The sequence below is a fragment of the Callithrix jacchus genome, chromosome 14 (genome assembly GCF_049354715.1).
Source record: "Callithrix jacchus isolate 240 chromosome 14, calJac240_pri, whole genome shotgun sequence".
Lineage (NCBI taxonomy): Eukaryota > Metazoa > Chordata > Mammalia > Primates > Cebidae > Callithrix > Callithrix jacchus.
Genome location: NC_133515.1, coordinates 58,571,312 through 58,594,041, shown reverse-complemented (window position 1 = coordinate 58,594,041; position 22,730 = coordinate 58,571,312). Strand labels below are relative to the sequence as shown.

The 22,730-nt window shown below is 39.4% G+C and overlaps 1 protein-coding gene across 23 annotated transcripts in view; it reads right to left on the bottom strand.

Annotated features, from left to right (window-relative positions):
• Positions 1 to 22,730, bottom strand: part of PPP4R3B (protein phosphatase 4 regulatory subunit 3B) — an 85,851-nt gene that overhangs the window by 57,676 nt on the left and 5,445 nt on the right. For 22 of the 23 annotated variants that reach the window (XM_035272522.3, XM_035272527.3, XM_054244974.2 and 19 more), the window contains exons 3-4: positions 15,090 to 15,188; positions 6,230 to 6,853 (exon numbers count right to left, since the gene is read on the bottom strand). In XM_035272522.3, the coding sequence (XP_035128413.1) occupies positions 6,230 to 6,853; positions 15,090 to 15,188 (723 nt within the window). Of the gene's footprint in view, positions 1 to 6,229; positions 6,854 to 15,089; positions 15,189 to 22,730 lie in introns of those variants that run through there. The other variant, XM_078349309.1, reaches the window with a different exon arrangement.

Sequence of the window (22,730 nt, the reverse complement as noted above, 5' to 3'; positions counted from 1 at the left end):
CAGTTTTTTAAAGAGTATTTGAAGATTTTAGATATTTAATTTGTAACTTGGATGGGAAGTTAGAAATTTTTCTCTTTCAGTGCCAAAACCTTAATATTGGCCAAATATGTTAAAAAGAGAACTAAACCACTGTGATCCTGCTAGGCTAATTTTAAGCTTAATTCTTACCTATGGAATAGCAGAAATATATGTACATGTGTTAAAATGTCAACATTTGAGATTCCTGTCCTCCATCATTTCTATTAAGGGGAGAAATTAAAACTTTCTGTTCTGAAAAGGATCTTATTCTGTAGCTGTTTGTGCAGAAATAACCTCACTTTATTGGCTTTCAATAACTTAATTTCTGGCCGGGCACAGTGGCTCACGCCTGTAGTCCCAGCATTCTGGGAGGTCGAGGTAGACAGATCACCTGAGGGTGGGAGTTCAAGACAAGCGTGGCAACATGGTGAAACTCCGTCTATACTAAAAATAAAAAAAATAGCCAGGCATGGTGGCTGACACCTGTAATCCCAGCTCCCAGGGAGGTTGAGGCAGAAGAATCACTTGAACCCAGAAGGCGGAGGCTGCAGTGAGCCAAGATGGCACCACTGCACTCCAGCCTGGGCGATAGAGCAACACTCTGTCTCAAAATAGTAATAATAATTTCTAAAACATTTAAAAGTACATTGCTCAATTCTGGAACAGGGAATTTTGATCTGCAATTAGCTAGAAAATTCATATTAGCTTAAGTCTTATGTCCCTATCATGCTTAAGAGATTGTCCACATGTTAATACATACATACTAGGAGCCACTGCACACATACTATGAGCCACTGACTATGCTAAATTCTTTCATGTAATTTCTCAGTTAATTAACCTAATTTAGGCTAGGATTTACAATAAGGACCTCTACACCACCTCACTTTGGCCAAGTTAGATAAAATTCTTACATATTTGCTTGCCTTCTAAACTCATATAGCAGCAAGTTAACGCTCATTTAAGAAACCACAGGTAAGTGTATTAGATAGCCAGAAAGGTGTCTATTCCTACCCAAACATTTCTACATGGAACTCTCACAGTTAGACTTTAGGAAATAAGTGCTTAGAGGCCACTATAGGGCCAGGCATGGAGGCTCATGCTTGTAATCCCAACATTTTGGAATACTGGCCACCAGGATTGCTTGAGGCCAGTTAAGAACTGTTTAGGCAACACAGCAAAACCCGACCTCTACAAAAAAATAAAATAAAACAGAGGCCATGGCCACAATCTTACTTCTTTCCTTTTCACATATTGTTGAAAACACAATTCATACCCAAAGGAAAAGAAAGCATTACATTAAAGAGACACCTGAACTTGTATGTTGACCGCAGCACTATTCACAATAGCAAAGTCATGGAACCCACCTAGGTGTTTACCAACAGATGATTAGTCAAAGAAAATGTGGTGCATATATACACTGTGGAACACTATGAAATGTTAAAAAAGAATAAAATCACCGGGCATGGTGGCTCACACCTGTAATTCCAGCACTTTGAAAGGCTGAGGCAGGCGGATCACAAGGTCAGGAGTTTGAGACCAGCCTGGCCACTATGGTGAAACCCTATCTCTACTAAAAATAAAAAAAATTAGCCAGGCATGGTGGTTCGTGCCTGTCCCAGCTACTCAGGAGGCTGAGGCAGAAGAATCTCTTGAATTCGGGAGGCGGAGGTTGCAGTGAGCTGAGATTGTGCCACTGTACTCCAGCCTGGGCAACGGAGCGAGACTCCTCAAAATCAATAAAATAAAAATAAGAATGAAATCACGTCTTTTGTAGCAACATGAATAGAGCTGGAGGCCATTATCCTAAGTGAACGCAGCAGCAGAAAATCAAGTATCACATGTTCTCACTTACAAGTGGATAAACATGGATATCAAGATGGAGATAACAGACAATGGGAACTCCAAAAAGGGGTAGCATGGGAAGGGAGTGAAGGTTTAAAAATTATCTACTGGGTACTATGTTCAATATCTGGGTGATGGGTACACTAGAAGTCCAATCTCTACCATCAGTCATGCAATAGCCATGTAACAAATAACCATATGTACCCTCTGAATCGAAAATTTAAAAAAAAATTCAACATCACTGCTGGCACATAAGAGATAATTAAGTAGTAAATCCTATGTAAATAACAGTTCACAGAATCTGGCTATTTCATGAAATGCATCTCACGAAGCAGAAATGAGTAGGCCTTTTTTTCAGAAAAAGACAAAGCTGCATTTGATTTACATAATTACAGACTTCACAAATAAATCTATTATAAAATACGTAAAATTACATACAAAATTTTACATATATTTATAGTTTACATAATTTATTTTCTGAATATAAGAAAAATTTACAATTTATTATTATGAATTTGGAAACCCTTCTGAAGACATATCTGAAAGCTACATTTGAGCTTCTGTTATTGGGACCCCTTTTTATCAACTACATACAGACTGTGACTCTACTTCCAATCTCCTAAAACTATTAACTGTTTTTCTGTCAACAAGTAAAACATCAACTGAATTGTATATTACAGTTTTTTTAAAAAAAGTCCTATATATTATAAAAAGAAGATGATGTCTACATCTAACCTCCCCCACACTCATTATTGGGGAATAAACAAAAAATTGGTTGGTGAATAAATGATCTGAAAGAAAAGAAATCCTATACAAAAATAAAGTAACAAAAACAGGTGACTACTGGTTAAAAATGTCACAAAATGAAATCTACCTAACTAAGCACTAAGTCAGAGTTTCTATTATTTATATCAGGACCCTTTTAAACTCTTTTTTTTTAGATGGAGTCTTGCTCTGTCACCCAGGCTGGAGTGCAGTGGTGCAATTTCGGCTCACTGCAACCTCTGCCTCCTGGGTTCAAGCAATTCTCCCACTTCAGTCTCCTCAGTAGCTGAGATTACAGGCATGTGCCACCATGCCTGGCTAATTTTTGTATTTTTAGAGATAGGGTTTCACCATGTTGGTCAGACTGGTCTTGAACTCCAGGCCTCAAGTGATCCACCCACTTTGGCCACCCAAAGTTCTGGAATTATAGGCGTGAGCCACCACACCCAGCCTAAACTCTTAAAAATTATGCAGAGGCCAGGTGCAGTGGCTCACAACTATAATCTCAGCACTTTCGGAGGTTGCGGCAGAAGGATCACTTGAGGCCAGGAGTTTGCAATAAGCCTGGGCAACATAGTAAGATCCTATCTCTATATAAAAAATAAATTTTTAAAAATTATGGAGGACCCTAAGAGCTTTTATTATGTAGGTTATGTTCATCAATATTTACCATAATTACTATTAAAACCAAGACTTGTGAATGTATTTATGAGCTCATTTAAAAAAATAACCATTTTATGTTTATGTAAATATATTTTAAGAGAAACAGCTATATATGATTTAAAATTTTAAACATTTAGAAGAGTAGCCCCATTTACATTTTTGCAAATCTCAACATCTGACTTAACAGAAGACAACTAGATACTCATTTATCTTTTTAGACATTCAATTTGTTGCACTATGTTCTTTAGACAAAAGTACATGGAAAAAAAAACAGCCTTGCTGGGCGCGACGACTCATGCCTATAATCCCAGCACTTTAGGAGGCCAAGGCAGGTGGATCACGAGGTCAGGAGTTTGATACCATCCTGGTCAACATGGTGAAACCCCATCTCTACTAAAAACACAAAAATTAGCTGGGCATGGTGGCACGTGCCTGTAGTCCCAGCTACTAGGGAGGCTGAGGAATTACTCTGAGGCAAGAGAACTGCTTGAACCCAGGAGGCAGAGGTTGCGGTGAGCCGAGATCGTGCCACTGCATGGCCTGGGTAACAAGAGCAAAACTCCGTCTCAAAAACAAAAACAAAAACAAAAAAACGCAGCCTCACAGTGACATCAAACTACAAAAAAGAAAACCTCATAAACGCCTCTAAGAAGGTCTCAGGGACTCCCAGAGGTCCACAAACCACACTCTGAGAACCACAACACTAAGTATATGGTAGCTGCTCAATAAACTTAGTGATTGATATGGAAATAAAAGCAGTTATGAGACAAGTACTTAAAAAGCATGCTTACTATACTGTTAGGGTGTAAAGGATTAACATGATAAATACAGTGTAAAACTCGTATTTCACAACTCAAGGAGACAGAATAAAATCACCTTCATATAGCAAATACCCACATTCTTAGACACACCCCAATAATAACTACCTCTCAAAATGGAAGAAAAGATACTTTTAACCCTTTCCCCATTTAGGAAAAAAAGGTGTAGCTTGCTGCCAGCACTCATTTAATTTTCCATAAACATGCTCATTGAGGCTGAAGCAAACCTGATTTTCAATGTAAAAATAAAATATAAAAACTGTTCTTGGAGTTATTATTATTATTATTATTTTTAGAGACGTTGTCTTGCTCTGTTGCCCAGGCTGGAGAGCAATGATACAATCTCGGCTCACTGCAACCTCCACCTCCTGGGTTCAAGTGATTCTCCTGCCTCAGCCTCCCAAGTAGCTGGGATTACAGGTGCATGCCACCATGCCCAGCTAACTTTTTGTATTTTTCTTAGAGACAGGGTTTCACCGTGTTAGCCAGGATGGCCTCAATCTCCTGGCCTTGTGATCCACAAGCCTCAGCCTCCCAAAGTGCTGCAATTACAGGTGTGAGCCACTGTGCCCAGCCTCTTGGAGTTATTTCTAAACAGAACATCAGAATTGTATGAATCATCAGAATTGTCTATTTAAAAAAAAAATCAGATTCATCAAATGAATCTTTGGCCAACAACTGTTCAAGAATGACATTAACATCATGTGCAGGAATGCTGTTTTCTAGGATTTGACATTTTCAGCAATGAAGAACTACTATATTTTGTAAATGAATATACCACTCCTAACACCAGAATGCTATACATAGAATGATGTCTTTTGTTTCCAAAGTCAATATACTATAGCAATGTGAAAATAATGATAAAAGCTAGGTATTTTGTGGCAAAGTTATCTCAGGGTAAACACTGACTGTAAGCACTACTGGTGAGTATTCTCAGGACAGAGAGGAAAAGGGTTAAAAACAGCTGCATCGGTTGGGTGCAATGGCTCATGCCTGCGATCCCAGCACTTTGGGAGGCCAAGTCGGGCAGACCACCTGAGGTCAGGAGTTTAAGACCAGCCTGGCTAACACGGTGAAATCTTGTTTCTACTAAGAATACAAAAAATTAGCCAGACGTGGTGGTGCGAACCTGTAATCCCAGCTATTCAGGAGGCTAAGGCAGGAGAATCATTTGAGCCTGGGAGGCAGATGATGCAGTGAGCTGAGGTCGTGCCATTGCACTCCAACTTGGGCAACAAGAGCAGAACTTTATCTCAAAATAAATAAATAAATAAAATAGTTGCACCATCTATATATATAAATAGAGAGAGAGAGAGAGAATAGGCAAATTCATAAAGAGAATAGTTGTTACCAGGACCAAGAAGGAGGGAACATGGGGAGTTATTATTCAATGGGTTCAGAGTTTCTGTTTGGGATGATGAAAAAGTTCTGGAAATGAATAGTGGTGACTGTTGCATAACACTGCAAATATACTTAATGTCATTTAATTGCACACTTAAAAATTGCTAAAACGGTAAATTTTATGTTATGTATATTCTACCTCAATTTTAGAAAACAAATATTAAATATTTTTAAAAAACTGAAACATAGACCACTTAAAAATATACAAGGTTGGGCCGGGCACAGTGGCTCATGCCTGTAATCCCAGCACTTTGGGAGGCCGAGGCATGTGGACTGCCTGAGCTCAGGAGTTCAACACCAGCCTGGGCAACATGGTGAAACCGTTTCTACTAAAAATACAAAAAAATCAGTCGGGCATGGCAGTGCACACCTGTGGTCCCAACTACTCAGGAGTCTGAGGCAGGAGAATGACTTGAACTCAGGAGGTGGAGGTTGCAGTGAGCCAAGATTGCGCCACTGCATTCCAGCCTGGGTGACAGAATGAGCAAGACTCCATCTCAACAAACAAACAAACAAACAAACAAACAAACAAACAAACAAAAAGGCTGCCCTGAAACCACAAGATATAAAGTCCTAATTTCTTTTGTTTACTTTTAATGTACTTAATGGTACATTTAAACAAAATAAATCTTTCAAAAATAGAAGGTATGAACACCAGCTTGAACTATTAAGGGAACTAGATATCTGAAAAATGGAATTGTGAAGAATATCTTATTACTTACCTGCAACATGCTGACTATCTCAACTTTGTTGAAGAAAATAAAAGACGTGAGAGTAGAAAGAAAATTCTCTTCAAAAACAGATGGTGTGGGCAAAATGATGTCCTGAATGTACTGTACCCTGTAAGTCTGATGTATTTTTTGTCTTAGTTCAGAGTCTGTTATTGGTATAACTTCCTTAAACTTTGCAGTTTTGGTCAAGAATTCTCTATGTCTTTTTGGCTGAGCCAAAGCAGGGTCATATTCAAGGCATCCCACGACATCCATGATACACTCATCAGAAAACATTACCTCAAAAAGAGTTGCCTTATTTAGGAATAAGATTCCTCTAATAATTTCATACAAATGGTGTAAGCCTTCAGTGTTTTCTAGGTTCTCACAAGCTTGGAACAGCTGCAGTAGTTTTTTAATATAGCCTTCATTTTCCAAGGCGAGAGCCAGCTTTTCCCTACGGATAGGTGAGGAGAGCACTGAGGTAACTAAGTCAGCAATCTCTTCAAGTTTATTGAGTTCACATGTGGGCAGGTCAATCAGATGACTAGTTTCAGGCATTTCTTCAAATCGTTCTTCTTCGGATTCATCAATGAGGTCCTGTGTGACTTCCACTGATGGGTCTTTACCTTGAACCTAAAAATATCCAAGTGTACAGCTAATTACATTAAAATACAAAAGAATTCAAAATTTTGGAAATCAAATCCCTGACCACTGACTTTAAGTAAATATTATACAAAGAATAAATACTAATAGTCACTTATTAATTTATTATTATTATTTTCTGAGATGGAGTCTCACTCTCTCCCCCAGGCTGGAGTGCAGTGGCACAATCTTGGCTCACTGCAACCTCCGCCTTCTGGGTTCACACAACTCTCCTGCCTCAGCCTTCCAAGTAGCTGGGATTACAGGCGTCTACCACCATGTCCAGCTAATTTTTTGTATTTTTAGTAGAGACAGGATTTCACCATGTTTGTCCGGCTGGTCTCAAACTTCTGACCTCATGATCCACCCGCCTAGGCCTCCCAAAGTGCTGGAATTACAGGCGTGAGCCACCACGCCCGGCCTATTATTGTTATTGTTATTATTATTTATTTATTTATTTATTATTTTTGAGATGGGGTTTCACCATGTTGGTCAGACTGGTCTTGAACTCCCGACCTCAGGTGATCTGCCCGCCTCGGCCTCCCAAAGTGCTGGGATTACAGGCGTGAGCCACCATGCCCGGCCTATTATTATTTTTAATAGAAACAGGATCTAGCTCTGTTGCTCAGGCTGGGTGCAGTGGTGTGATCACAGCTCACTGTCACACTAAATTTCTGGGCTCAAGCAATCCTCCTGCCTTTGCCTCCCAAGTGCCTGAGACTACAGGCATGTGTCACTACACCTAGCTAACATTTTACTTTTTGTGGAGACAGTGTCTCCTGCCTCAGACACCTGAAGTGCTGGGATTACAGGTGTTAGCCACCATGCCTGGCCTAGACTTCACTTTTAATTAGTAGTGACTGGCCAGGCACAGTGGCTCACGGCTATAGTCCCAGCACTTTAGGTAGCTGAGGCAGGGAGATCACTTGAGATTAGGAGTTTGAAACCAGCCTGGGCAACATGGTGAAACCCCGTATCTACTAAAAATACAAAAATTAGCCAGGTGTGGTGGCATGTGCCTAAAGTCCTAGCTACTCGGGAAGCTGAGGCAGGAGAATAACTTGAACCTGGAAGGCGGAGGGTGCAGTGAGGCAAGGTCGCACCATTGTACTCTAGCCTGGGCAACAAGAGGAAAACTCCATCTTAAAAAAAAGAAAGAAAGAAAGAAAAAAATCTGTTTTTTAAAAATCAGGCATTCATTTAACATCTATGATAAAGCCCCCAAGTTCTAATATCTAGATAAAAATCACAACATAACAAACGAACAACAGTTTTTTGATTCAAGTTGACAGCTCAAGATAAGCATAGCTAACATAAATTTTCTATAAAAAATTACTCAACAACAAAAAATTTTCAGAGGCATAAGAATCGCTTGTACCCGGGAACCAGAGATTGCAGTGAGCCAAGATTACGCCACTGTACTCTACGCTGGGTGACAGTCTCAAAAAAAAAAAAAAAAAAGTTTAGAAATGTACTCTTCACGAAATTGTTCTAATTCCTAAGCCAGGTGTGTGGCACGCACCTGTAGTCCCAGCTACTTGGGAGGCTGAAGCAGAAGGTCACTTGAGCCCAGGGGTCTGAGGATACAGTACACTATGATTGCATCAATACACTCCAGTGGCAATAGAGGGAGACCTTGTCTCTTAAAAAAAATTAAATAAATAAAATTAGCCGGCACAATGGCTCACACCTATAATACCAGTTCTTTGGGAGACAGAGGCAGGAGGACTGCTTGAGACTAGGAGTACAAGATTAGCCTAGGCAACATAGTGAGACTCCATCTCTACAAAAATAAAGATTAGCTGGGTGTGGTGGTGCATGCTTGTAGTCCCAGCTATTTGGGAGGCTGAGACGGAAGGATCGCTAGAGCATGGGAGTTCGAGGCTACAGTGAGCTGTGATTTTGTCACTGTACTCTAGCCTAGGCAACCGAGTGAGACCCTGTCTCAAAAGGGTAATTCCGGACAGGCATGGTGACTCATGCCTGTAATCCCAGCACTTTGGAAGACCGAGGAACATGGATTACTTGGGGTCAGGAGTTCAAGACCAGCATGACCAACATGGTGGAACCCTGTCTCTACTAAAAATATAAAAATTAGCTGGGTGTGGTTGCAAGCACCTGTAATCCCAACTACTCAGGAGGCTGAGACAGAGGAATCACTTGAGCCTGGGAGGCAGAGGATGCAGTGAGCCAAGATCACACCATTGCAGTCCAGCCTGGGCAACAGAGTGGGCCCCGGTCTCAAAAAAAAAAAGTAATTTCTAACCCAACAGTGCAACTATCCTCATTCTTCTCTACCTCAAAATTCTCAAATATGAGTAGAAAAAGTTTCACAAACCTCCAAATCCACCAAAGCAAAACATGAAAAAATATTTAAAAGCACAAAGTAGATAAAAAACTTAGAGAAAGAAGTACGTGAATTCCTTAATGGATGACAGTACTTTTACTTCTGAGTTCTCAACAGAGTATGGGCCTAGGGAAACTGACACATTAATGTAAGAGAAAGTGTAAGTACTGAACTCTTAACAGCAGTTTAGATAAAATACCACTGAAACTGAGAAAAATTTCCTACTAGATCTTTGTGAAATTGAGAAAAACATCCTAGTAATTCTTTGTGAAATAGAGGTGGAGGCAGCCGAAAAAAAATCCTAAGAGCAGTGACATTTGGTATCTTGAATCGGCCTTCAAGATGGATATAATTCAGATAGGAGATAAAGGTACTCAAAGCTGAAGGGAAACAGCCCAGAAGTAGAGAGATGGAAATATATGACATGAATGTGGCAAACACCGAAACTACAAATGTTGACTGTAGCCAGAAAGTGGAATATCAAGTTAAAACACTGAGTTATTGTGTAGGGAAGTGAATGTGAAGACCTTCCTTTAGGAAGTTAATCTGGCATTGGTCCTACGGGATAAATTTAAAAACAGAGATGAATTTTAGAGCGTTATTCTAAAGTCTACATGTACTACTTGAACTTGGATAGTGATGGTGGGACAAACAGAGAATGGGAAAGATGAGAGAAAGCTACAAAAGTGGAGAAATCACAAGACACCCTATATTATTAAACCTTTCATTAGAAGGATTACAACTTCTTTAACAAAACATGGGAACAATGGGGAAGAATGGCTGTTAGAAATTAGTTTTATTAAGGTTGAGGTGTTTGAATATTCAGCTGGCAACTAAATCTGTGGTCTTACTACTCAGGAAAGACAACAGAGCAGAAGAGAGAAATCTGGATTAAAGCCAAACTATGACAGTATTGAGAAAAAGAGAAGCAAAGTGTAAGGGAGGAAGGAAGAAGAATCATAGGTGATACAGAAAGAATAAGTAGAAATCAGATGAGTTAACCTACACTTCAAATGAATATAGTTTGCATATGTTTAAGAATAAAAGCACAACTCTAGAAGCATTTACTAAATTACAATGTTTATTTCTATGTTATCTAGTACTAATCCTTGTAAACTTCCTGGATTCCCTACTAATTAACTTTCATTGATCTGACCTGTCAATCCCACAGAAACCTAAATATCTATATAGGTAGAATCAGTGCTCTCTACAAAGTATTTCTCATTCTCTCCCTTTTGAGAGAGATGATTTCTTTGTCTCCATGAATACTTGCAGTTGTATAACTTGCTTTAGCCAAATAAATGTGAACAAAAGTGTTCTGTTTAACTTCAGGGCAGAACTTTTAAAAGCTGGTCCTCTGATTCACCACCTTTCCTTCTCACTTTGCAGTGATTTTAGAAGTATTAAAATGAAATCTCGGCTGGGTGTCGTGGCTCACGCTATTATCCCAGCACTTTGGGAGGCCGAGGCTAGTCAATCACTTTAGGCCAGGAGTTCCAGACCAGCCTGGCCAACATGGTGAAACCCTGTCTCTACTAAAAATACAAAAATTAGCTGGGTGTGGTGGCATGCACCTGCAATCCCAGCTACTTTGGGAGGCTGAGGCAGGAGAATCGCTTGAACCCAGGAGGCAGAAGTTGCAGTGAGCTGAGATCGCACCACTGTACTCCAGCCTGGTGACAGAGCAAGATTCTCTCAAAAAATAATATTAACATAAAATAAGTAGAATAGGAAGAAATAAAATAAAATACATTCCCTTCCAGCTTGGTCCCTGAATGACTCTGATGAGTAGGGCCCCTTCCCCAACTGGTCAAACAGCATTAAGGAGAACTCAACTTTTGCTATGGCAAGCCATTGACATTTTAGGATCATATTACTACAACAAAATCTGATCATAACATCTTAAAGACAGCCAATGAACTGTGCTGTATAGGTTCACCATAAATTCACACTATCAATAGGGTTTTTCAATTAAAGTTCTCTATTCCATAATCCTATCGTCGTCCCTTACAGCTGCTACTTTAAATATTTTTTTCACTTCCCAACTTCTCAGACATTACATTCACCTTTAAGACTCAGAAGATGTGAAGGCTTCTTCCTTTGACTAAAAAGTCCATCAGTACTCAACTTCCTCCAACACTTCTCCATCTCACAACTTACCTTCAAGCATTTCCTTCATTGATTTCAAAGAAAATATCCATACCATTTCCTAAGGTTAACATTTCAAAAGGTACTTCTATACTTAATGCTTTCTGAAAGCTCAACATATAAAAATTATCTTGGCTCTTGTTTTTATTATTTCTTTCTCTCCAATGGTTCCTTCTATTTCATCATTCTCCATTCCGTTTAAGACACTCTGAAATCTCTGAACCATCAAACTTTTGCAGAAAAACTCTTTTGTACTATTTCTCATTATAAGAGATTAAGAAATAACTAAGTAACATGGCTCTTAATAAAACTGAAATTGTTCTTTCAAAGATCAGCAATGACTTCCCAGAACTGAAAAACTAAAACATGACATATGATTTTGTGAAATATCATGCAGTAGTTCGGAGCAAAAACTGTATATTCAGCAACATGCATAGATTTAAAGGAGTACTGTGTTGTGCGGTAAAGAGTTAACTTTGCTAAAGCATCAGAGTGGCTACATCTAATATCCCTTCCAAAGGTGGACAAGTTTGAATAAAATCAATGACAAGAATAAAAATAAAAATCAATGACAAATGGAAAGAAGAAACAGTAAGAGGGCAAAGGAATGAAAAAATGAGTAATGTAGCAAAGAAAATCCAGTATTAACATTGGCGCCTAAGCTAGGTGCTGTGGCTCATGCCTGTAATCCCAACACTTTGGGAGGGTGAGGTGGGCAGATCACGAGCTCAGGTGTTCAAGACCATCCTTGAAACATGGTGAAACCTCACCTCTACAGAAAATACAAAAATTAGCCAGGCATGGTGGCACAGGTCTATAGTCCCAGTTATTAGGAAGGCTGAAGTGGGAGAATCCCTTGAGCCTGGGAGGCAGAGGTTGCAGTGAGCCAAGATCCCACCATTGTACTCTAGCCTGGGGAGAGCCATACCATATCTCAAAAAAAAAAACAAAAAAAAAAAAAAACAAAAAAAAACCCAAAACACTGATGCCTCAAGAAAGGCTGAAGCAAGTGATGACACTGTCTCTTAGCTCAGTTATCAGATCCTGGAAGGGTGAAGCAATAGGTCTGCCAAGAGCAACCCTCTTCTTAGAACCTCACCAAGTCAAATGGGAGCCTGTAAGCTTTGAAGAGTGATGCTGCTCTGGGAGACATTTTGACATACAATATGAGGATAAATCAGACCAACTGTTAATGACTAAGTGGGATTCTAGTAATATGCTAGGTTATATCTACTACCATACTATGATATGGTGTAACACTATTATTGTTGTTTCAACCACTTCATCTATATAAATCTTATGGTAATACTCTTAGAGATGATCAAATGTACTGGGAGATTGAGTTAAAGCATCCAGAGGATATAATGCTGATAGAAAAATCACTGGCCCATGCTGCAGTTATTTGAACAATAAAAGTAAACTAAGGAAAAAGAAAGTCACTGGCCCTACAGAATTATGGTCTGAAACCTAAGAGAAAAAAGAAAAAAAAAACAACTGGACTGACAAAAAGCTGGATTTTGTTGCCTATCAGTTTCTATGGTATACAGTTCTGTACAAGTTTATCATAAGGTACAATCTGCAGATCAAGGAGAATAAGAAATCAAAGTAGGGCCGGGCGTGGTGGCTCAAGCCTGTAATCCCAGCACTTTGGAAGGCCGAGGCGGGTGGATCACGAGGTCAAGAGATCAAGACCATCCTGGTCAAAATGGTGAAACCCCGTCTCTACTGAAGATACAAAAAAAAATTGGCTGGGCATGTTAGTGCGTGCCTGTAATCCCAGCTACTCAGGAGGCTGAGGAAGGAGAATTGCCTGAACCCAGGAGGTGGAGGGTGCGGTGAGCCGTGATCGTGCCATTGCACTCCAGCCTGGGTAACGAGCAAAACTGCATGTCAAAAAAAAAAAAAGAAATCAAAGTAGTACAAAAACATAAAAGTTATGTCATAATTTTATAGGGAAAGTTAGTTGTTTCTTTAAACCTATCTCTACTCCATACTGGCCCCAAATGCTAGGTATATTCATACTGATATTATTTTTTCATCTGTGGGAGCATCTATGCTAAATGTAGATGCTCACACAAATATGATCATTTTGGTGTAAGAAAGTCTTCGTCAAGGAATGGCCTGTGCAATAAAGAACTGACCTTGCCAAAGGAAAAGTCTGGCCCTTGTCTAGTTCCAGGGAGGTAAACTCTAAGTACTCAGAATATCCTGCTTCGTAATAGTGTTTTTGTTTGCCTGGGGGCTTCTACCTATGCCAGACATGCTATGCTAACAAGTTGTTTACGGTGGGGGCCTTGGACCCCAAGATATCCTTGACCTCTGGAGGTGCTGGAATAAGGTCAGCCACACAGGCAGTCAGCCATGCTTATGTGAACCCTAATCCCCAGTGAAAACCCTAGAAACAAAGGTTTGAGTAAACTTCTCTAGTTGGCAATACTGAATGTGTGCTGCTGTATACCACTGCTGGGAGAAGTAAGTGCTGTCTGCACGATTCCACTGGGAGAGAGAATTAGAAGCTCAAGACTGAAACTCTCCTAGACTCTACCCTACGCACCTTTTCCCATTGGTGATTTGAATCTGTATCATTTTGCTATAATAAGCTGTAACTGTGAGTGTAACAGGTATGCTGAATGCTGTGAGTTTTTCCATTGAATTATAGAAATTGAGAGTGGTCTTAGAGACCTCCTGAACTACCTAAGTGAAAAGAGTAATAAATTTTTTTTTTTTTTTTGAGACGGAGTTTCACTCTTGTTACCCAGGCTGGAGTGCAATGGCGCGATCTCGGCTCACGGCAACCTCCACCTCCCAGGTTTGAGTTACACACCTGCCTCAGCCTCCCCAGCAGATGGGACTACAGGCACGGGCTACCAAACCCAGCTAATTTTTGTATTTTGAGTAGAGATAAGGTTTCACCACGGTAGCCAGGCTAGTCTTGAACTCTTGAGCTCAGGTGATCTGCCCACCTTGGCCTCCCAAAGTGCTGGGATTACAGGCGTGCTCCACTGTGTCCAGCTGGACAAATACATTTATATCCAAGAACATATATTAAAAAGTAGGTGTTGACATATGGGGGCGGGCTGGTAGGATGGGACAAGGTATAATCTAATATTGTAAGAACTAGAATAAATTATCCACCATATAAATTTATATTCTAGCAGATATGTAAATCAACACCCTAGTTCTAAATAAAAGATGTTTATCTTCTGCATCATAGTTACGTTTTCTGTAAATCTAAAACTATTCTAAAACAAAAAGTTTCTTTTAAAAAATTCCAGTTACTTAAGAGTTACCACATATTCTACATATCCTGCTACCTTATAAGTTCTACATAAACTGAACTCTTGAATACTGTCGATCATTAGTGCCTGGTACGGTATTCATAAACATTAGTTAAACGTATGATCAAGTATTTATTTCTTTAATCTAAAAGCCTGGCTTAATTAATCTTCTTTTAGTTTGTTTAAAGTACTTGCCATTCTACAATATAAGGTATTAATTATGAGCATATGCTATCAAAATCTAAAGTGGTAAAACAAAACTATGACAAAGTCGTTTTTAAAAAATTTAAAATACTTTGCTGTAGAATATAAACAATTTCAAGTTAAATTATCAAGTCTCACACTAAGACACTCTCTATCCACATCCTAATACATACATTTGAAGTAAAAAGGAAACAAAAATTCAAGAAAATATGCAAATGTTAAGTTAAATATTGAAAAAAAAAAAACTTACCTGACATATTTTTTCCCAGATCTCATCACAGCCAGCTTTTTCCTGAAAACTCAGAGCCAAATCATAGTTCTCTGCTTCTGACCAAACAATTAATGTATCCTGTTTAAAAATAAATGTTTCTACATCATCATACTAGAAAAGAAATATCTACAAAATATAAATAAAAATCAAGAGGACTGGAAACAGCACAGCAATGACAAATACCTGGGATAAGGGCAATTAATGTATATTTGATTGGCATTATTAGTAATATATTGGCAATAAAATAGTAACTTTGGTACTAAAAATGACACTGAGCAATTTTCTAAAACAAAAACTATTAAAACAGGTTAGTAGGCTCTGATTCATGTTACCCAAATTAAATTTATAAAAAGGCCAGCCATTCTTGGCCAAAACTGTTTTCAACAGAGAAATTCCAATCATCTACTTTCTGTTGCTTCCAGAAAACCAGCTGTTCCATTCACTAACCACCTACGTATTTATCCTTCCCTTTGAGTTGGTTAAAGGTGAGCTAACCAATACCCAAAAACAGGTTAAGGCTTAACTCTATTTTTGCCTTTTTTTTTTAAAATCTGGAAAAGACTTTAGGATCTTAAGAAATGCAACACCATGGTGAAACAAAGCTATCTGCTCTTATTTACAAGAGCTTCCAACAGCCCCCAGTTCAGTACCTTAGGCTGTAGGAAAATTAGCCCAAGGTTTAGGTAAGCAGTCTCCTAGAATGTCTTCAATTATATGCCTACCAAAAGGTTAGTCACACTAGAAGGTTGTCAACCCTTGTATTAGAAACTAGGGTTTCTAATAACATACACACACACACACAATAAAACACACACACAAATATACTAATAAAACACACACACACACAGACAAATATACATATATATATTCTGTTGTTGTTTGTTTCCCCCTTGAAACAGTGTCTAGCTCTGTCACCAAGCTAGAGTGTAGGGGTACAATCACGACTAACTGCAGCCTTGACCTTCGAGGCTCCAGCAATCCTCCCACCTCAGCATCCCAAGTAGCTGGGACTACAGGTATACAAACTATGCCACACTAAGTTTATGAAGAGACAGAGTTTCACCATTTTGCCCAGGTTGGTCTGGAACTCCAATCCCTGGGCTCAAGCGATCTGCTGGCCTCAACCTCCCAAAGTGCTGGGACTACAGGTGTAAGCCACTGCACCCAGCCTCCACACACGTTTTTAAACACTAAAAACACTGTAATACTCAAATGAAATAAACAATCTTTTAAGGATATATAACAATTAAAGTTTAATATGGTTAAAACTTTTTCAAAAAAATACACACAAATTGAGTTTATGCTCTACCAAAAATATAATCTATAAAACACCTTAGGTTTAATAATTTGTTTAACTAGTACTTATAAATATTACGACCTGACATGAAGAAATACAAACTAAAAGTCATCCCCAGATCAAAGACAAAGTTTTGAAAATGGGATCATTTCAGTACTTTTTGGCTTTAAACAGTAAATGAAAAATATTCTTTAATTATCAGGGCCTCAGATTAATATTTCTTATTTTCTGTGTAATCAGGTAAAAATAGCTGGAAATCTGTGTTCTACCTTCTTCCTGGCTATTCTTTCTGGAAGAGCAACTTGCTACCAGAATTAGTCTAAAATTCTATCAAGCCACTCCTTTGTTTAAAATCTTTCAGTTTCAGCCAGGCGCAGTGGCTCACACCTGTAATCATAGCACTTTGGGAAACCAAGGCAGGCGGATCACGAGGTTAACAGATCAAGACCATCCTGGCCAACGAGGTGAAACCCCATCTCTACTAAAAATACAAAAATTAGTTGGCCGTGATGGCACATGCCTGTAGTCCCAGCTACTTGGAGGCTAAGGCAGGAGAATCACTGGAACCCGGGAGGCAGAGGCTGCAGTGAGCCAACATCGTGCCACTGCACTCCAGCCTGGTGACAGAGTAAGACTTTGTCTCAAAACAAACAAACAAAAAACCCTTCAGTGTCTCTCATCAACCACAAAAGTTTTCAAACATTTTTTTAAAAAACCAGAACCCCTTCTACAAAAAAAAATTTACTGAGTACCTCCATATATAAAAAATATAAAAATACAGCTATTCTGGTCAGCACTGGTTAAAGCATCAGGGTACCCACTCAGGCTCCCTAATTCCAAGTCATCTTCTTAGGCCTCCTCAAAGTGGCTTCATGAACAGTGATCTCCAAAATATTTTTGACTGCACCTCAATTCACTTGTATATTATATACAAGAATATATTAGTATATTAATGCATATAAAACACATGCTGAAATAGAAAAGGCTTATAAGAAGATAACATAAGCAAAATTTTTAAATGTTTGAACTTTAAAACCCAATATACATGGCTCAAGCCTGTAATTTTAGCATTTTGGGAAGCTAAGGCAAGTGGATTACTTGAGCCCAGCAGTTTAAGACAGCCTGGCCAATGCAGTGAGACTCCCACATCTAATTTTTTTTAAAAAGTATCTGTTTAAAAACTGAACTTTTTAAGAGGGATAACTTGTTGTCAGAGCTATTAAATAATTGTTTCTGTTTTGTCACATGGTCAACAGTTTTTACTAGCAGTAAATATATATTTAACCATTATCTAGTTCATTTGTACTTTTATATCATTATCAACCCCTTTTAAAGCACCTATCCATTTTGTTTGAGTTAGTTTGCTAAATATTTGGTTACTTCCACACATAGGCTACAATAATTCACAAAAGGTGAGCGTGAGAATATAGGAATAAACTGTTTCTCATACTACATTCTCACAACACAAACCACTGCTGTCACCTTTGTCATCAAGAAGTATGGTGATTTCTTCCCACCGATAATCAATCAGTTCCACACTGTACACCAGATGGGTGTTCCCCAATTCACCTTCGACACTGTTTACCTGGAGATAGTGTCAGATCCCACAGTTGAGGGATCAGCCCTGTAAGACTGCCCCTACTTCTAACGCCAATTGCAAGCACGGGTTGTTTTACGGGTGCTTACAACCAAATGCCTATAAATCAGGCTTCCCATGACCCCCTCCTTGGATTTGATTAGTTTGCTAAAGTAGCTCACAAAACTCAGGGAAACAGTTATATTTACTGGTTTATTATAATATAAAGGATATTTTAAAGGATACAAATGAAGAGGGGCATAGAGCAAGGTATTGAGTAAGAGGCTCAAAGGTTGCATTCCCCCCCTATGCACATTAACCTCCAAGAATCTCCACTTGGTTATCTGGAAGCTCTCCAAAACCAGTCCTACTGGCCTTTTATGGAGGCTTCATTAAACAGGTATTATTAAATAAATCACTGGCCACTGGTGATTAATAAACCCTCAGCCTCTCTCCCTTCCTGGAGGTTGGAGGATGAGGTTCAAAGCCCCAATCTTCTAATCATGCTTTGGTCTTTCTGGAGACTAGCTCTATAGATAGTACTACCTACAGTTAGGTCTATGGATATTACTAACAGAATGAAACCTAAAACCTTTTATCCAGCCATCCATTGCCCTTTCCATTTTGGCTACCATCAATGTTCTGAGAAAAGGTCCAGGTAAACAATGAAATCTGAATTCAGGCAACTGAGCACCTTTTCATCATTACTTTCTTTTGATGTTTTTTTCCTTTTTTTTTTTTTTTTTTTTTAATACAGAGTCTCGCTCTGTTGCCCAGGTTGGATTGCAGTTGTGTGATCTTGGCTCACTGCAACCTCCACCTCCGGGGTTCAAGTTTCTCCTGCCTCAGCCTCCTGGGTAGCTAGGATTACAGGATTGTGCCACCATACCCAGCTAATTTTTGTGTTTTCAGTAGAGACAGGGTTTCATCATGTTGGCCAGGGTGGTCTTGAACCCCCAACCTCAGGTGATCTGCCCGCCTTGGGCTCCCGAAGTGCCAGAATTAGAGGTGGGAGCCATTGCACCTGGTCCTTCATTCTTAACTTTTAAAATTTGATCTAGTCAAAATACCAGAAACTAAATGGCATTTATATTTAGAGTTCTTTTCCAATGCTGAGGACGGACCTTGGGAAATAGTTAATGGTTACTGATCTTCCTTCTTCCTGATTACCAATATCTGATCCATCGCATGCTCTGTCAATACTACCTTCAATATATATCACAAAATCCATTCATCTCTGTCCATCTCCATCACCTCAATCCAATCCAACATTATCTTTTGCTTGGAGTATGCAGCAATCTCATTTGAGTTTCCCACTTATTGCTTCTCTTCAATTCCACTGATTGATACTATTAAGTATTTTGAGTCATGTCATTGCTCTGCATAAACTCTTCAAAAACTTTCAACTGCACTTTAAAAATCCCAATTAGGCTGGATATAGAGGTTCATGCCTGTAATCCCAGGACTTTGGGAGGCCAAGGGAGAACTGTTTGAGGACAGGAGTTTGAGACCAGCCTGGGCATCACAGTGAGACCTCATCTCTGCTAAAAATTAAAAAACATTAGCTGGGCGTGGTGGTGTGCACCTGTAGTCCCGGCTACTCAGAAGGCTGAAAGGGAAGGGTCACTTGAACCCGGAAGGTCAAGGCTGCAGTGAGATGTGATCATGCCACTGCGCTCTTGACTAGGAGACAGTCTCATCTCATCAAAACTACCCCCACCTGTGAAAAAAATCCAGACTAAAGATAGTGTCCAGCCCAGAAGCAGCACTCAATGAGGTAATTCTGGATGAATGAACAAATGTGGTCATATCAACAAGACTCAGTCTTGAGCTCTGTTCTTTTCTCAATTTATAGCTACTACCTCAAAGGAGGTCACCTCGCAGCTAAAAATTCATAATCCATTTGATTATTTTAAGGCTGGAGTACAGATGGCTATTCACAGGTGTGATCATCACGAACTACAGCCTCAAACTCCTGGTCTCAAGCAATCCTCCTACCTCAGCCCTAAAAAGCTGAGACTACTACTGGCACGCCAGGCCTTTTATTATTATTTTTTTTTTTTGAGATGGAGTCTCGCTTTGTTGCCCAGGATGGAGTGCAGTGGCGTGATCTTGGCTCACTTCAACCTCTGCCTCCCAGGTTCAAGCGATTCACCTGCCTCAGCCTCCTGAGTAGCTGGGATTACAGATGCATGCCACCATGCCTATTTTTTGTATTTTGTATTTCACCATGTTGGTTAGGCTGGTTTCCAACTCCTAACCTCATGATCTGCCTGCCTGGGCCTCCCAAAGTGCTGGGATTACAGGCATGAGCCACCACGCCTGGTTGGTCTTTTATGATCTTAAATTAAAAGCTCCTGCCAGAAACTCTTACCCTATCTCTATTCCCAGATGTCCGTTTTAAGACCTTTTCATGGGCTGGGTGTGGCAGCTCATTCCTGGGATCCCAGCTCTTTGGGTGGCCAAGGTGGGTGGGCTGCTTGAGCTCAGGAATTCAAGATCAGACTCCAGCAACATGGCAAAATCCCATATCTACAAAAAATTGGCTGGGCATGGTGTGCACACCTGTAGTCCCAGCTACTCAGGAGACTGAGGTGGGAGTTTGAGCCTGGGAGGTCAAGACTGCAGGGAGCCACGGTTGTGCCACTGCACTCCAGCCTTGGCAACAGAGCAAGACTGTGTCTCCAAAAAACAAAAACAAAAAACATCTTTCCATTTATTTTACTATCACTTCAAAGCCCAAATGAAAAAGAAAAAAAGCAAAGCACAAACCAGTAGTATGCTACTATTTATACCAATAAAAGGGAAAAATATATACGATTGTATGCATATTTCCTTACATATGTGTACTTCCAGCAAGATATGAAAGAAACTGGTCATGTGAGTGGCCTCTAGCAAGGGAAACTGTATGGACAGAATCTGGTGTGGGAAACAGACTTCACTAAATATCTTTAGAATTTTTAACTGGGCTAATATATACCAAAAAGTTTTGTGTGTGTGTTTTTAAATAAACTTCAAACCAAAAGATTAATGTAAACCTGCTCCACTTCCCACTTCCTGGAAAGAACCATTATTTTCCTGGCCAGACTCAAAAGCACTACAAGTGACCTTTGATTCCTTCTCTTTCACATTTAATTATTTACCAAATTTTCCAGCACTTTCTTGAAAATATACTGGAGCTCTGTTCCTTCTTTTCATGTCCATTTACCATGGTGGAATAGACTTTCATTTTTTTAATCTCAATTACTGCAGAAGGTCTTGCCACTCAAAGCTCTTCTGCCCCTCCCACCCCCCATTTATTATCCATGATATTGCCACACTTGTTCCTTTAAACACGGTATCACTTTAGGCCCCTACTTAAGAACCTATAACATCCCCTTCTAAACCTGTGTATTATCATATTTGGGATTAAGGGTTGGGGGAAGAAACCTCTGCTGTAAATAGACAATACCTTTTGTAGCAGATATATTTCCTTCCTTATCACAATTCCTTCCACTACCACCACCAAAAATGAAGTTTTTCTTAATGATTCCAGCTTACATTAACCTCTTCCTTAATTTTCTACTGCTCAAATCTGTGGAACACAAGTTTGCTTTTTATATTTTGTGTTGGCACATACCTGCTGTATAATCTCAGTCAAGGATCTTACCCTTTCCGTATCTTTGTTGCCTCATGTGTGAAATGCTTTCATTGGCTTTCAGTGAAGACTGTAGTAAAACACTGTAGCAGCTATCTTATTATATCATTCTATATCTGTTTCACCTGTTACATCTTACCTCCAAATAAAACTGCAATGAGAATTTTCCTAAACCCATTAATGCACAATTGGGTTAAATAGTTTTACATTTCTATGATTCTGTTTTGTTTTTTTTTTTGACAGTCTTGCTCTATCGCCCATGCTGGAGTGTGGTAGCACAATCACAGCTCACTGCAGCACTAACCTCCTGGGCTCAAGTGATCCTCCCACCTCAGCTTCCCAAGTAACTGGGACTATAGGTGTGTGTGTCACCAGGTCCAGCTAATTTACTTTTATAGTTTTTTGTAGAAAAAGTCTCACTATGTTGCCAGGGTGATTCTGAACTCCTGGACTGAAGTGATCCTCCTGCCTCAGCCTCCCGAAGTGTTGAGACTACAAGTGTTAGCCACTGTTCCTAGTATGTCTCTTGTTTTTTATTTTTATTTTTTAAGATATGTTGTCCAGGCTGGAGTGCAATGGCTATGCACAGGCACAATCGTAATGCATCAGCCTCAAACTGCTGGCCTCAAGTGATCCTCCAGCCTCAGCCTACCGTGTAGCAGGGACTACAAGCACCATACCTGGCTTTGACTCTGCTTTCGATTTTTGTATCAGTGTGACTGATTTTAAGTAACTTAAAATTTTTGTCACACATATCAGGTATGTTATTACATCTTGTATCATATAACGATCCTTTTCTCTTTCCAACATGTTTAAATGCTTAAGTTTATTGGGTAAGTACATCTTCTTCCATTAACTACTTCAGTATTGTGCACAGTAAGGAAGAAAGTGATGTGAATCAATGACTTCAATATTCAGTCATATGACACTGAACTTGATTCATTCTGACTCCTTTTAAACTCACAATTCAGTACTTCATTTTTAAAGGAAAAGATGTATCTTGAGCACACAATTTAGTAATTGGCTCATTTTAGAACTGTAATGTTAAAAGAAGAAAATAATTTATTCAAAAAAATTTTTTTTTTGAGACAGGGCCTCACTTTGTCTCCC